The sequence below is a fragment of the Hippocampus bargibanti genome, linkage group LG20 (assembly GCF_051943395.1).
Source record: "Hippocampus bargibanti isolate YZ-2025 linkage group LG20, ASM5194339v1, whole genome shotgun sequence".
Lineage (NCBI taxonomy): Eukaryota > Metazoa > Chordata > Actinopteri > Syngnathiformes > Syngnathidae > Hippocampus > Hippocampus bargibanti.
Window position 1 is genome coordinate 7,768,630 of NC_142753.1, and position 17,050 is coordinate 7,785,679.

The following is a 17,050-nucleotide window of genomic DNA, read 5'->3' on the forward strand; positions in this document are numbered from 1 at the left end:
TCCTTTCAATGGCTCTCACTGCAGTGGAAAAAAAAAGTGCTCGATTTAAAGGCAAACAACTTTCCTCCCAGCACCAACCCCCTTCCCTTATTTATTCTTCTTTTCATCCACCGCTTAGACCGTGTAACTAAAGATTGGTGATGTGACTTGTCTATACACCTTTCACATCATCCAAAAAGTGTCTGGTGACGGCTCTCATGAGTCTGGGAGTCCCGTGGGGATAACCCACCCTTATTTCTCTCGTGTCCATGACAAGGTAAGCCCCGGGAGGAAGACAGTGAGTGGTTTGTGTGAGCTTTTAATTGGCCACAGTTGCATTTGAAATGCTCAAAGCTCATCAGCATGCCCTAGCGCTAACATATTTAATCCCTCGGTGGCCATTTTGAACCGACTGATCCAGTTTGGCAGTATGACAAGCTGATTGGCCTCCGGTGCAAAAGACATAACAAGTGAGGACAAGTTTCAATGCTGGGTGTTGACGTCAAAAGCAACCCAGGAAAAAAAAAGGAGATTTGTGCCTGGAAATAAATAGTACAAACATAGCAATGGAGACTTTAAAGGACAACCGACGTCTCCGGACAAGTTGTGTCTATAATTTGTAAAATCACTTGAAAGGACTTCTACTCAGCATATTTTGCAAACATTCCACTGCATATAGCTAGCTATATTTTATGTTTTAAGACTCGCACTGAATATTCAGGAAGTCTTGTTTTCGAGTTGGTGACGATTCGTGACGTCACGTCAGGAACGCCCCTGACCGAGAAAGCGACACACAATGCATTCTGGGTACTTTGTTTGGTCTGAAAACTTCGTGTTGATCAGTGTTGATGGCGAAATTAGAAGGAAAACACATAAATAACACGATGGTGAATCGTTGTGCGTTGCACCAAGACTACTATTTGATACTAGTTGACACAAAATCACAGCAGACCTCACCTCTGTCCATTAGGGATATATATATATATACAGTAAACTCTCGTTATATCGATATTCAAGGGAGTCCGAAAAAATATCGATATAACCGGGACTATCGATATATCCGACCCTGTTTGCATGTAATTTTCTCCGTGCGTGCATAGAAATAGTATCGATATAACCGGGACTATCGATATATCCGATATCGATATAACGAGAATTTACTGTATATATATATATATATATATATATATATATATATATATATATATATATATATATATATATATATATATATAAGGTCAGAGTTACCAGCACAACTTTAGTTTGCTGACGAAGCTCTTCGGATGAGTAGCGAAACATCCGACCCCTTCAAAGAAGTACAGATGACGGCTGAAGAAACCTTTTCAGCAACCCGATAATATGATAAGATGTCCACTGTAGTAACCAATATCCCCCGAAAGGGTTAACTATTCAATCAATAGGATTTTGTCACACTTTCACTGAAGAGGTTCCACTTTTCTCCAAATGGGAGTTTTATCCGCATCACGTTTTAAAACTGACTTCACTTGAGATTGTATACTATATTTATACACTCTTTTGGCCCGCGCAGGAAATGAATCGAGTCCATGTTGCACAGTATCCTCCCCTCTTCGGAGTGACTTGTTTCCACGCACCATTGACCAACGAATAAACCGTAAGTGGCTAAGGAGTGTGTACTTGAGAAATGAAGTCAAAAGCAAAGCTGTTTCATCAGCCCAGAACATTGAAGTGAAGAATAGTTTTAAATCTGACATATCCTTTTTTATTTTTATTTATCGCTGACAAGATTTAATGCCATTCCCCAGCGTACACAATCAGTCATTGTCTCATTCAGATGATCATCGGATGTTTTTGCGATGTGTCACTTGGCTCTACGGAAATGGGATTATTTTCACGGGTAAATGATTGCGACATGAATGCGATGAGCGCAGACAGCGTTTGGTTCATTGGCGTTTTGCATCGGTTGTTTATGATGACCCATGATAAAATATTTGATAGGTCAGCGGTAAATATGGTCATTCATTTCTTGATCTTTAGATATTAACTCATTCACTGCCAGACATGTCAACAGTTTTTACTCAAATTCCAGGACCAACAGAATGTTGAGTTTTAGGACTACATAAACATTCAATGCAGCGTTAGAAACCTTAGACTCGCTTCTTTCATCAGAAAAAAATGTTAATTCTTAAGTTATATGGGTTGGGAGTAATATGAGGTGCAAGTAGAGGCTAGGCAAATGCTACCCCTTCGTGGAAGGGAAACAACATTGCCAGAGGTCTGACCAGCAGTTTTTCACAAGAAAAAACAAAACACGAACAAATTTGGGAATGGCGCTCTACGTCATATTTTCAATTCCCGAATAAATTCGGGAATGGCAGTGAATGAGTTAATTTGTATGTTTCAGTGGGAACACGCAGCCGCTCCCTTCTCCTGGCAAATTGGCGTTTTCATGTTTATTATGTTTGTTAAAGTCATTATAAATGCCTTGCATGTTGCGTCCGGGAGGACAGTAATTTCATCTGTGCTGTATGTCATGCATATTAGCATATTTGACAATAAAGCTGACTTTGACGTTGAATATGAGGACATCCATCAAAGCCTAAAAAAATAATAGTTTGCTATCATATTTTTTTCCCATCTGCCTGTTAGTTAGAAGGCAACTGTCTGGTTTGTGGTGAACAGACGGCCAGATCTTTTTTCTTTTTTTTTTTCAATCACGACCACAGTAAATGCTACAAATTAATCCCTCAGCAGCTTTAATCAAATCACCCAAAATAAATGCTTTGCTTCCTTCCTTGGCTTGGAAGAGAATGCATTATTCACAGTGGGGAAAAAAGTCCTTGTGATGGTCCCAAAAATCTTGAAAAATAACAAGCTATCTTCTTCTCTTCCAACCAGGCCTCTTCTCTCCATCTCACAGAGTTTCCACGCTCAAGCGTCTCATCTCCTCCATGTAATCCATCCGAGGCTACTGGGCGTTAAGGAGAACAAAGACAGTGTCTTGTGTGCACAAGAGCGATCCAGGTGAGTCGGAGGTGAGGGATTGAGTTCATGCCGTCTGTACAGTAGGTCACCAAGTGAACATCCCCAGCTTGCCAGCAGCTATCTTTAACCTGATTAGCAAGCAGTCACGCCGCATATAGACGGATCCGTCGAGTGCGCGTTTGGCCAAATCTTTCGATGAAAAGGTTTCTTAAACCGTCATCTGTACTTCTTTGAAGGTGTCGGCCGTTTCGCTTCTTATCCAAGAAGCTTCGTCAGCAAACTAAAGTCTTACTGGTAGTTGCGGCCCGAAATATCCCTACTGTCCAGACGTGGCGGTGCCGCACTCTGCTATGATTGGTCCCTGCTCTCAGGTTGGGGGGAGTAGAGGACTAATCCCTGCAGCTCCACTGATTACATCTATTGTCCTGACTGATGACTGGCCTGATTGCCCAATTTGCCTTGGTACCACCTCATCAGCATAACTAAGCCTATGTTGCCTAAGCAGTCTATTGTACGAACGATCCAAATTGAACCTCACCCCACCATGGCGGTTAAGGGAAGGATTTTGCTGTTTTCTGTCTGGACAGTAGGGATATATATATATATATATATATAGGGCAAAAACTACCAGTAAGACTTTAGTGCGCTGACGAAGCTTCTTGGATAAGAGGCGAAACGTGAGGTTCAATTTGGATCGTACAACAGACTTCTCAGGTAACATAGGCTTAGTTATGCTAAGATGCAGAGAAAATGGGGCAATCAGGCCAGTCGCAATTAAATCATCACAATATATTTGCTTATGCAGCTCGCCACCGATAAAGTGTGCTAGCTCTGGCCAGTATGCTCTTATCACCAATGGTTAGTGACACTATGATTGGCTGGTGACTAGCCAATATGTGACTAGCCAATCATAATTTGTGCAAATTGACGTTTACCAGCGTCTGCAAGAAGGTGTTGGAACCCCTTTTGGGTTGCCAACTCAAAATCTGATTGGTTAAAGCAACAGTTTGATCGACACATTTGATGCTCGTGGCCTGCAGAACTGATTGTGAAGGCATCCAGGTAGATTACTGACCCTGGTAACAAATGATTGCTGAAATTTGATTGGTTCAATGCTTAAATAGAAAAACACATCTGGAAGCAGCGCAACAGTGGAAAAGTAATGAAAGGAAGCTGAAAGACAATTTGGAATTATTTAATAACAATTCATGGACAAAATATAATTCACATCAGTCTGAGATTCAGATATTTTTAGGTCAGCAGAGAAGGCTTTGCAGGCCCTGACGCTCCTGCCACTGTTAGATAATCAGTTTTTTAGCATCGGCAAAGCAACCGTACGAGGGTCCAAAACATCTGCACCGTGAACTATTCGCTTTTGAATAATGTAGCCTAAAATAATCACTCTCTTCATTTGCACTTCTTGACGTCATGCGTTTTGATACCTTCAGATTGTTTGTCCGCCCAATCCAAAGACTTTGTGACAAACGAAAGCCTTGGATTGGATTGGATTTGCCTTTATTAGTCTCACAGTGGAGAAATTTACATTTCACAGCAGCAAAGTGATGAAAGGAATCCACTTCCACTTCCACTTTCTTTGAATTGCGTCGATGCATGGCTGCGTCCGTTCTTTATTCGATGTACTCTCGGCAGTTCGCCCCAGGTGCTTCCACTCCCTGAATTGTTTCAACTCCACACAACCGCAAGGGAGAATCTTGTTTTATGTTCGACGCTCTTAGGCTTACATTCAGATCATTGTTTTCTGAATGTATATGCCGCGGGAAGAAGGGGGGGATTGCATAAGAAGTGAACTACGTATTCTCTTGCAGAAATCGCTTGCCATTATTGGTTACTGGAGCGTGACTGAAAGTGCAGCTCAGAGTTGTCATCGGGATATGAATGGGTGACGAAGGCAATGTCGTCAGAATCATCCAAATATGTAGAACACACAAGGAATTTGTCTCCGGTAGAAATCATCATAAAAACATTGCAAAGAGCCACTGTACAGTTATATTTGGGTTATTGTGGGAAGAAGCTGTTTAAATGACTGCTGGATTTGGTGCGCATGGATCGGATTTAGGGGAGTTGCTGGATAAGGTGGTGGGCAGGGTGCGGAGGGTCCAGTAGGATCTTAAATGTACAGTAATTAGACCGTCAATCCTTTTGCAATAATTATTTTGTACACTGAAGCAAATATTGGCGGGTGTGGAGGTGAATACTGTGCAATCATTAGGGTGGCGCCCAGACCTCACCTTATTCAGGGAATGGCAATCCAAAAAAAAAAAAAAGAACAGAGGGAGGAGCTGTACAGTGGAATGCCGAGGACAGACACAATGGATTCGAATAGTTTTAGCTTTGTTACTCGTCCGCAATCATTTCTGGAATTCGTAATACTCGTCCTTTTTTACCTTTAAAGGACAACCGACACCATTTTTTTTGTTTCCTAACTGACATCAGAAAAACGTTTTATAGCATCTAAAATACCCAAAACACGCAGGATGATATTTTTAGTCAAATGCAAAACACCAATAAAAATGAATTAGTGTCCCAAAACTACTTCAAAATGACCCCGGAGATGCTGAGTTTCAGAAAGTCCCGCCCCCTTGTTCATGACGTCACACCAGGACGTCTTCTCCTTGCTCGAGAATCAAAACAATGGCTTCAGATTCGGAGAAGATGCTTTCTTGTTACTCATCCAGTTATGAATATGATTCAAATAGTTCTGAAGAGGAAAGCATAAATGTTTGCAATCGATTAAAGAAGTCCTCACGTATCAATTCGAGCCGTCAGGACTCCAATGTAGCGCCCAGAAAATGCACAAGATGGCGCCCAACCTCCATTAGTAATGGGCTGATTTGTCTGCTGGGAATTTGTGTCAACTAGTATCAAATAGTAGTCTTGGTGCAACACGCAATGATCACCATTGTGTTATTTATGTGTTTTCCTTCTAATTTCATCATCAACACGGATCAATATGAAGTTTTCAGACCAAACAAAGTACCCAAAATGTATTGTGTGTTGCTTTCTCGGTCAGGGGCATTCCTGACGTGACGTCACGTCAGGAATCGTCACCAACTCGAAAACAAGAGTTCCATTATATTCAACGCGAGTCTTAAAACGTAAAATATAGCTATATGCGGTGGAATCTTTGTAAAATACGCTCAGTAGAAGTCATTTCAAGTGATTTTACAAATTATGGACACAACTTGTCCGGAGGCGTCGGTTGTCCTTTAAGATACTTGCTGAAATGTAATTCATGCGCTTTTGACATGAAGCCTTTCAAGCCCTCCATTCTCACACACACTCACTAAATCCCCCCCGCCCCCTTCTCCCCTCTTGTCTCCCGTCGGCCGAACTGCTTCTTATGTAACAATTTCAGCAGAGTAATTGAATTTTTGGATGCCGCATAGCGGTTCAAGTGCTTCGGCATGATTTCCATTAGTACATTTTAGCTAAGTGCTTGTGCCCAGTTTCTCTGATGGCGGTTATTTATCGATAGAAATAAATTCCTGTTGCCATGCCGGAAGGTCATGGAGATTCCATCAAAAGGTCAAGAGAGTTGCATTTAAAAGCTGACAAAGCTTTTGGGTGTCAAAGTACTACCGGTTAAGTCTACTGACAAGTAAATCAAGTATGATGATTTTTGTATATGTCTTGTGAAATAAGATGCAAGTCAGTTTTTTTTTAACTCATTCGCTGCCATTCCCCAATTTATTCGGGAATTGAAAAGTGTGACGTGGAATGCCATTCCCAAATTTGTTCAGGTTTTGGTTTTTCTCGCGGTGGTGCCGATAAAGTGCTGGTCAGACCTCTGGGGGGCAACATTTGCTTTTTGTCCATGTTAGCGCTTTGTTTCAGCTTCAGCTGTTGTTAAAGCGCTATATAAATCAATATGTATTGTATTGTGTACATCCGCCCCTATTTCAAGCTATGATAACTCCAGACCCATTTAACTTAGGAATTAACTGTTTTTTTTTCTGATGAAAGAAGAGAGTCTACGATTTGTAACACTGTATCGAATGTTTACATAGTCCTAAAACTCAATATTCTGTGGCAATTTTGTGACAATGACAAAAACCCTGGCGCTGAAAATGACATTTTTTTTTCACATCATCTGGCAATGAATGAGTTAAGGTTGCGATGACCTTTCAAACTCCCCACCTGTCATACATTTCTCTCCTCCGGCTCACCTTTATGTAAGTTGAATCGTAAATGCCGAACGTCATACTTTTGTCTTACTGTTGGTCAATCTTGAAAACTCACGCCCAAAAGTTTATTAGCATTTGAATCGTGAGCCTTTATTACATCGCAATCATAAACGAGCTTGTACAAGATTTATGAACTTTACTGAGGTTACGTATGAGCCGGCTAACAATGAATCTTAAACTGGCGCAATAACGTTTTGCCGTTTGTGATACCACCTCCAGTTCGACCCGTTGATTGCGTCAATACCTGAAACACATACTGGTAAACCGGTAAAAAAAAAAAAACGTGGCAAAATTCCCACTTTGATGATTAGCGTGGTTATTATTGTGCTGGCAAGGGTTTTCACAATCGCTAGTGCTTCCTGGCAGCTGAGTGAGGAAAAAAAAAGCCACTTCTATTTCCAAACAATGGCAAGTTTGTCCGATATGTCTCTTGAACACCTGTGTTTTTTTGTTCGGTCAGTGAAGGAGGAATTTTCCACTCAGTCTTCTCTGTTTCATCGACAGAGATGGAAATTGGGTCACTGCACGAGCGCTGGCTTCTCGTAACTGCAACCGGCACGGCGCACGTTCAGATTGTAAGCATTTGCTCTTTCACCATCTCAATTTACAAACCTTTCAGGGTGTCACCGCGGTGATGCCTTACTCTTGTTAGAACTCGGATTTTTTTTTTTTTTTATTGCTTTGAGACCTTGTTTTTTTACGTGTGTGTTGATACTTTAAAAATGCTCCCACGTATCTTTAGATCAGGGGTGTCTGAGTCGTTTTTTTTGCCACGGGCCACATTGTAGATATGGTTTCCTCCCGAGGACCGTTATGAATTTGGGGAAGCCATTAGAATGTTTAATACCCTCCACATATTACATACAGAGCGCTATTAATAAAGTTTTAAAGCTGACGAATGGATAATAACTCAGTTTTCAAATCATGATAGTTTTCAAATCTGAAGTCAAGAAAAAATGACTTATTGTGGTTTACATCCAAAAATATGACATTTTGGTTAGGATTTTAGCAAGTTCACAAGTTTGATTTGCTTTCGCGGGCCGAAAAAAAATTATGTGGCGGGCCGGATTTGGCCCCCGGGCCTTGACTTTGACACCTGTGCTTTAGATGATTTATAAATTAAAGCATGCCCTCTCAACAACAGAGCCCCTAATCCCCTTTAATATATGCTCTGCAAATTGGAATCCTGACTTAAACTCAATAAATGACTCCACTTTAATCTTACTCCAGCTGTAGCATGGGTACAGCCTGTACATTTACATACACATGGACGGACGTGCACGCACATACTTGTAGGCGCGCGCACCAAAGTGAAATGAATCATCCCTTTTCCTAAAGTAAAAAACATTCATAAAAGGCTTGGTTGAAGGAATGTACAGTAAATTTAGGTAGGGCAAATGAAGTGGTTTGGGGGGCAGAGTGTGAGATATGGAAAAAGACACTTCAACATATAGCGGTTAAAAAAAAAAAACATGGGTGTATGTATGTTAAAAAGTGAATGGCATTGATATGAAATCTGTTTCAATGTTTGTCAACATACCATATTTTCCAATGTATAAGAAGCACCCCCAAATGAATGGCATATTTTCAAACTTTTTTCACATAAAAGGCACATCGGACTATAAGGCGCACCTTCAATGAATGAAAAATATAATATCAATATAAATAAAGTAAATATAATATATAAATATCATTTTTTTCCAGTGTATAAGACGCACCGGCGTATAACGCGCACCCCCAATGAATGGTGTATTTTCAAACTTGTTCCAAATATAAGGCACACCTTCAATTAATGAAAAATGTATTCCAAATATAATATATTTTTTTTCCAGCGTATAAGGCACAGCCCCAATGAATAGTGTATTTTCAAACTTTTTTCACATAAGGCGCAGTAGGCACTGTATCGCAGTAGTTGCCAGACCTATTGTGGCTCAATATTGCGTCACATATAAGGCGCACTGGCATCTTCGGAAGGAAATCGAGGCTTATAGTGCACCATATACACCGGAAAATATGGTATGTTTTTTTTTTTTCAAACAATTTTTTCACATGTCCGAAAAAATATCGATATATATATATACCACCCTGTTTATATGTATTTATCATAACCGGGACTATCGTATATGATATAACCACGCAGATCTGTATATGAACCAATTTTCAAAGTGCTTTTCACAGATTGTATGAACAACAAGGCCTTCTCATTATGCCACCCACAGACACCCAAACCGTGTTCGCCCACAATCTCAGCTACAATATGTCTTTGGATCACGTTGTTTACTCTTCTCAATCACCCGCACAATAGCGGCATTCAAGAGAGAAGGAAATGGAGGTACACCCGCAACTCGTGTGATTCCACGGACCATTCGGACGAACAACGGCTTTCCTGATATCAAACCCATCTCGCCTGCACGTGCCTTCATCTTCTTCGCTGATGTGATCACCCGCGTTGGATATTCTAAGCAGAATCATGAGACCCGCAGACCGGCGACGTGCGTGTCGAACCAGATGCCGACGCGCTCTGCGTGAGTCCACGTGCACACTTTACACTCGTGGCAAAACTTTAACCACATGCATTCCCGAGCTAACCACATGAAACGATTTACGCTAACATCCCGCAAGACGGTTATATAATCAGATGAGGACCCCCTCCCTCCTTTTACCCCCCGACTGTCTGTCCTTGTGTAACCTTCTTTGGAAATTTCCATCAAAAGTGACCTTTTGGGCCCGTTCAGCTGGAACGACGCTGAACGGCAGTGATGTTTCAGGTGTCAAAGTTCAAAAAAGATTTTTTTTTTTGCATTGTCAGTGGCGTTAATTCTCAAACAAAACTCATTTTGGGAAAGGAAAAAAAAAATCAAGCTCCTTTCATCCTGGATCTTATTAAACAGCGGATAGAGTGTCGCAGGGGAGTGATGATACGAGCGCAAGAGGGATTTAACAGGCTACTTAATCTGTTTTCATGAATGAGCAAAGGAGTATAAATGAAAGGAGGCTTTATAGCAGCACAACATCACGAGTTTGATTCAACACAAAAGTCATGTATAACGTTTCACTTTTGGGGCAGGATTCAAATGTAACTGAATACTCAAAAGTGATAAATATGTAGCAACAGGGAGGGAAAAATGCTCCTAAAATTGATGATATTTATTTATGTACTGTATTTATTTATTTTTAACTCATTCACTGCCAGACGATGTACTAAAATGTGTCCACTCCAGTGCCAGGGTTTTTGTCATTTACACTCAAATTCCAGGACTCATAGAATCCTGAATTTTAGGACTATATAAATCTTCTCCTAAGCTTTTTATTATTTTATTCATGGTTTTATTGTTCTGTGTATTGTTCTTTTAATTGTAAAGTGTGCTTGAAAGGCAGAAAGGCGCTTGTAAATTAAATGTATCATTATTATTATTATTATTATTATTATTATTATTATTATTATTATTATTATTATAAGCCATTGTTTTGATTCTCGAGCAAGGCAAGACGTCCTTCCGTGACGTCACGAACAAGGGGGCGGACCTTCTGAAACTGAAACTTTCTGAGGTCATTTTGAAGTAAGTTTTGGGACACTTTAAGTCATTTTTATTTGTGTTTTGCATTTGACTAAAAATATGTTTTGGGTATTTTAGATGCTACAAAACGTTTTTCTGATGTCAGTTAGGAATCAAAAAAATGGTGTCGGTTAGTCCTTTAAATTCCAGTTTTGCGAATATTTTTGATGGAGTGAACTTTAGTTACTGGCGCTATTTCCTTGTGCATTTCAAGGTTTTGTTTAAATGTAAATTGAATAAGTTTCTGCTTCCTAAAACCGGCAAGACGCGACCATAGGCAAATATTTGAGCGATGCGGCCAAAACGAGTGTGTCATGTTTCTGTAGCGCCTCAGTGATGTGCCTCGGGCAGTCACAAATTCCTCCAATTGCTGGTGTGGAATATGGTCTCCTGCAAACATGTTTGAAGGCTAATTATAGCGGATCTCAGCGGGCGCTCACTTTAGACATCTGCTGTTATTTGCTTTTATTAGTCGTCCACTGCTTGGAGGACACCAAGGGAGACAATCTGACTTTGAGATGACACCTTGCGTTTGACCTCTTGCATCACCGCCCATGTGATAGTAACATAACAAGTGTCCTTGCGGCGCCGCTTTACGTTAGTGCGACCCCCAAACGATGAAATGAATATTCTCTGTTTAGATTGTGTATTTCATATCTGGCAAAAATAAAACTTAAAAGCGTGTTCAGGAGTCTCTAAGCTCAGTTCGCCTTCGAGGCTAATTCTGCGTGACTTTGGCTTCAGATAATGGACTTAGAGGTGTTTTAGTGCGGCTTTAACCGTCTCTTCAAAAGTAGCCTTGTAATCACCAAGTACGCCAATGTTCCACCAATCACCTTTTCTTCACAGATTACCATATTTTCCGATGTATAAGGTGCACACAAAAGCCTTGATTTGCTCCACCTTATACGCAGGTGCGCCTTCTATGTGAAGTCATGTTGATCCGCAACAGGTCTCGCAACTACTCTCAGCAACCACCGACTCCATTGTCTTATAATGTGGTGTGCCTTATATTTGGAAAACCTTTTATATATGTATATATCAGGGGTGTCAGTCATTTTTTGCCGCGGCCCACATTGTAGTTATGGTTTCCTCTCGAGGGCCGTTATGAATTTGGGAAACCCATTAGAATGTTTAAATCCCTTCAAATATTACATATAGAGCACACAGCAAATTAATGAATAACTCATTTTCAAATCTGAAGTCAAGATTAATGACTTATTGTGGTTGACATCCAAAAATATGAAATTTTGGCTCAGATTTTAGCAATCATCATGGAATTTAACAAGTTTGATTTGCTTTCGCGGGCCGAAAAAAATGATGTGGCGGGCCGGATTTGGCCCGCGGGCCTTGACTTTGACACCTGTGGTATATATTATTAATGGAACACTTTTTTCATTCATTGAAGGTGCACCTGATATCCGGTGCGCCTTATACACCAGAAAATACAGTAGTTTAAAAACTGGGATTGTGGTGAAATTAATTATTCACCTTTAAATGAAGTATTTTTTTAGGTGCAGCTTGGTGTCAAATGTTTGTGAAGTACCCATCTTGTGCATGACTGTGTGACGTGTGAGAGCACGAAACCCCCACGCCCTCTCCGACCCCGTAGTCCACAGTGAGTATACTGTAAAAGGATTAAATCCATCAGCGGAAAATTCTCTCTGTGACCATTAGCAAACAATTAATTGATTTTTCCCACCCCCCGTGTAGATACTGTATGCGGAGTATGAAAGCTTCGCCCATAGCAGGACATTGAGCGGATTACAAAGTGGCCAAAAAGTTCCAACAACACCCACAGGTAAGCCTGAGAAACAGATGACCAATTATAACCCCCTCCTCCTCATCCCCCTTCTACTCCCCCATTGGTTGCACATCAGAATGTTCTGTCCCGGACCTCCTCCGTGTGACGTGACCCTTTGTGAAGCTGTACTTTGTGAGACTTCTGCCTCCTCATATCTACCTCACAATTAACTGCCTGTCTCATGCGCTCACAGTCATAGAAGAAAGAAAAAAAACAAGAAAACTTCAATGGAAATTCGTTATGTTCATAATAATCCAGTTTTAAAACTGTCCGGAGATGACATAGAATATTTTAATATACAGTAAAGTCTCGTTATATCGATATCGGATATATCGATAGTCCCGGTTATATCGATACTATTTCTATGCACGCACGGAGAAAATTACATGCAAACAGGGTCGGATATATCGATAGTCCCGGTTATATCGATATTTTTTCGGACTCCCTTGAATATCGATATAACGAGACTTTACTGTATTTGAACTTGGTTCAGTTTCACTCCTGAGACACTTTAAATAGAAAATGGAGATTATAGTTTCTGTATTAGCTAATCAGTATGGTAGCACATGATGTAACTGATTAATTGATTTGATTTTTATTGTATCATATGCAGATAAGACCACGCTCTGACCTCAGGATCGTTCTGTAAGATTCCGTCTGCCCCACATGTGACCAAAGTCACAAATGTCCTCGGACCGAAGGTCAATTCAAAAATACAACCGCAAAAGATTTATTTTTGCGATAATACCAAATGCAGGCCAAAGTGGAAATCGCCATAAAACGTCATAAAAAGCAATTTGTGTTAATTTGGCACTTTATACTCCGGTGTACCTTATTCACCAGAAAATACAGTACTCCTAATCTCTAAATATTATTCATATATTCCCGCACGTCCACAAATAAACATACACAGGACAGGCAAATTTCCCCATTGTGGTACCAAATGCAGGCCAAAGTGGAAAACGCAATAAAACGTGACCACAAAGCAATTCGTGTTAACTTTGTGAACTTTTGCGAACGATGCATGAGCAGGCTACAATATACCATACGTCTGATACATAATCATAAAAGCACCTTTATTGCTTAATAACTGCATGTTCCATTTTTATTTGCTCAAGAACAGAATATTTCCTGAACTGCTTGTACACCCCTCCGCCCCCCGCAACCTCCCTGTAAAACAAAACCTTACTGATATGAAGAAAAAAAATCCAGGACTTTAGATTGGGAAATCCAAACAAAGCATTGTCGCCAAGTCAAAGTAAAACAATTTGCTCAGTCTTGCTGCTATCATAGTATGAGGTTAAAAAAAATATGACGTGTACCGTCATATTTTTTAACAAATGTCCCCATTTGTGGGACTATTAAAGGACAACTGACACCATTTTTATGTTTCCTTACTGACATCAGAAAAACATTTTATAGCATGTAAAATACCCAAAACATGCAGGCTGATATTTTTAGTCAAATAAAAAGACCAATAAAAATGACTTAAAGTGTCCCAAAACTACTTCAAAATGACCTCAGAAAGTTTCAGTTTTGACGCCAAGAAGATGCTTTCTTGTTACTCATCCAGTTATGAATATGATTCAAATAGTTCTGAAGCAGAAAGCATAAATGTTTGCAATCGATTAAAGAAGTCCTTCCGTGTCATTTTGAGGTCGTCTGGACTGCAATGTAACGTCCTAGAAAATGCACAAGATGGCTCCCAAGCTCCGTTGGAAATGGGCTGATTTGTCTGCTGGGAATTTGTGTCAACTAGTATCAAATAGTAGTCTTGGTGCAACACACAACGATTCACCATCGTGTTATTTATGTTTTCCTTCTAATTTTGCCATCAACACGGATCAACGCGAAGTTTTCAGACCAAACAAAGTACCCAAAATGCATTGTGTGTCTCTTTCTCGGTCAGTGACGATACCTACCGTGACGTCACGGTAGGTATCCTGAAGATTCAGCGCGAGTCTTAAAACATAAAATATAGCTATATGCATTGGAATCTTTGTAAAATGCGCTCAGTAGAAGTCATTTGAAGTGATTTTACAAATTATGGACACAAATTGTCCGTAGGCGTCGGTTGTCCTTTAAACTGCTTGTGAGCTGAATATTATCAGGGTGTACCTAATGTTGCGGACATTGAGTATAAACAAACACAAAACCTCAAGACTGATACTGAATAGATAAACCGTGTGTAGCCGACGGGGAAACTTTTGAGGCCGCAAGCGCACACAACATGAAGTTGAAGGAATTTTCCACCTCGCTCTTGTCGCCAAGGATCAGGTGAAAAGGATTATCCACTCATTATCCCTTGAAATCAGAATCAGTGGGCCGCTTATCTTTAAAACCTTACTGGTCAAATGTTGACTAGACATGCGGCGGTTGAATGTATTACTTTCAACAGTAGCCAAAATGGAACTGTATAGTGCCACTTAGCAGTTTTTTTTGACGACGATACTCTTGCAGCGTGTTCTACCGGAAACAAATTCCTTGTGTGTTCTACATACTTGGCAATAAAGATGATTCTGATTCTGATTATTTAAATAAACCCTGCCGTAAATATGTGGCAAAACTTGTCGAATGAGGAGAATCACAGAACATATTCATGACAACATACATCCAACAACATACGCCCCTCTGATGACCTTTCGCTCAAATATTTGTTTGGTTGCTAGTTTCGTGCTAACAAAAGTGGGCAAGAATGTCAGCTGAGCAAGAGGTTATCGTCACTATCGGGGAAACAATGCGCTAATGGATCTTGAAGCTATCTGTTTCTCTGTGGCTTTCATTGTGGTGCACTAATACGATGTGAGTCACGGATCGTAAGTACTGGTGAGGAGGACACTCCAGAGCTTCCAACTCCCACCAGAAACGGCTGTCCATTGCGTTATGAAAGCCCTCCTACATAATATTAGCTGTGTTTTTAACTCATTCACTGCCAGATGATGTGCAAAAATGTGTCCACTCTAGTGCTCTCGTGTTTTTGTCATTTTCACAATTGCAGGACCCACTGAATATTGAGTTTTAGGACTATATAAACATTCAATGCAGCGTAAGAAACCTTAGACTCTCTTCTTTCATCAGGAAAAAAATAATTCCTAAGTTATATGGGTCTGGAGCTATCTGAGCTTGAAATGGGGGTGGCTGTACAAAATTCAATACAATATACAGGTAACATCCGACTTACGACCGATTTCCGTTCCGACGTAAGTCACAATGGTCGTAAGTTGAAATCAATTCAAAATGTGGAGTAGAGACTCGGAGGATAAATGACTCACAAACTCCCCCCTTGGGTGCCATCACACAGTCGATTGCTGTGCGAGAGTGACATGCTGGCTGGCCAAAATTGTCGTACGCGTTGCCGGCCAGCTAGCGCATTGCGGTGCTAGGCGTAGAATTAAAATTAAAAAAAATAGGGTCTGGAATTCGTGGTCGTAAGTACGGGTGGTCGTAAGTCTAGCTGGTTGTAAGTCGGATGTTACCTGTATATTGATTTATATAGCGCTTTAACAACAACTGAAGCTGTAACAAAGCACTAAAATGGGCAAAAGGCAAATGCTGCCCCGTCATGGAAGGGAAAAACATTGCCAGGTCTGACCAGCGCTTTATCCGCACCCTCCCTCCCGCGAGAACAACCAAAACCCGAATAAATTCGGGAATGTGGAATAAATACATTGAATTCCATTTTGTTTCACGTCAACAGAAAAAAAATCTGCGAAAACAATCATGTTAGCATAAGCGCTATGCATTTTTCTCACTGTCCAGGACCACTTTTCCACTTTGAATAAAAATAAATAAAGTAGTCGTCAAAGTGCACTGGACAGAACGCTCAGTTCACGTCGCTCTTACAGTTTTTTATGTGATTGTTTTACACTCATGACGTAGTGTTTTTCCAGACAAATATTTACTGTACCAATTGGTTTTTACTACGTAAGCACAACCTTTCCGTAATAAAACGAGAACACTCTGGCCATTTGTTTACATATGCCTTTGCTCTTATGAACAAGCCCTCCGCGTTATTTGACTGCCCCCTGCTGGCAAAATGATAACATTTGTTTGCGTCACATCCGGTTTCATTTCTTGAACAATGGCGGTTACTTAACTTTACTCCACGAATCCACCGCCATCCTTCTCAAATTATGAAACGTTTTACGACTTTTTTTCCTTTCGCGACTGGAAACAAAGTTTTAAGGTGTGTGGAGTGTATTTTTGCATTATTGTCAAATAATGTTTTATGTCGTTGATTTGGGCCCGTCTGCCGACATCATGAACACGAAACATGGCTGCATTTTGTTGTAATTTTCGAATTGTATTTTGTCTGTCCTTGTATGATGTGACGTAGAATCGTGCTTTTTTTATTATTGAAATGGCAATTGGGCATTTTACAAAACAATCTATGGCTGCAGACCGTGTAATATAGAGACGAAGCCTGCATTGGCTTTGGTCTTTACACCAGAGTCTGCTAGAGAGAGATTTGAGGCTGTTTGAGGCCCTGTTGTGGAAATACACAGCAAGGTTATAGGTAAACCTCATACAAGTGCTGCACA

The 17,050-nt window shown here is 40.5% G+C and overlaps 1 protein-coding gene across 1 annotated transcript; it reads left to right on the top strand.

Annotated features, from left to right (window-relative positions):
* Positions 1-145: 145 nt before the first annotated feature.
* Positions 146-15,490, top strand: LOC148882983 (uncharacterized). Its single transcript, XM_089022909.1, has 7 exons — positions 146-256; positions 2,857-2,982; positions 7,653-7,723; positions 9,454-9,673; positions 12,209-12,323; positions 12,419-12,506; positions 14,167-15,490. Exons 1-5 carry the CDS (start codon positions 249-251, stop codon positions 12,264-12,266), a joined length of 483 nt encoding a protein of 160 aa, XP_088879035.1. The 5' UTR covers positions 146-248; the 3' UTR covers positions 12,267-12,323; positions 12,419-12,506; positions 14,167-15,490.
* Positions 15,491-17,050: the final 1,560 nt, after the last annotated feature.

Excerpts from the sequence above, each read along its gene's own strand:
- LOC148882983 (XM_089022909.1), top strand. Across the intron at positions 2,983-7,652 it reads TGTGCACAAGAGCGATCCAG|AGATGGAAATTGGGTCACTG; the intron begins GTGAGTCGGAGG and ends TTTCATCGACAG. Across the intron at positions 9,674-12,208 it reads CAGATGCCGACGCGCTCTGC|TATTTTTTTAGGTGCAGCTT; the intron begins GTGAGTCCACGT and ends CTTTAAATGAAG.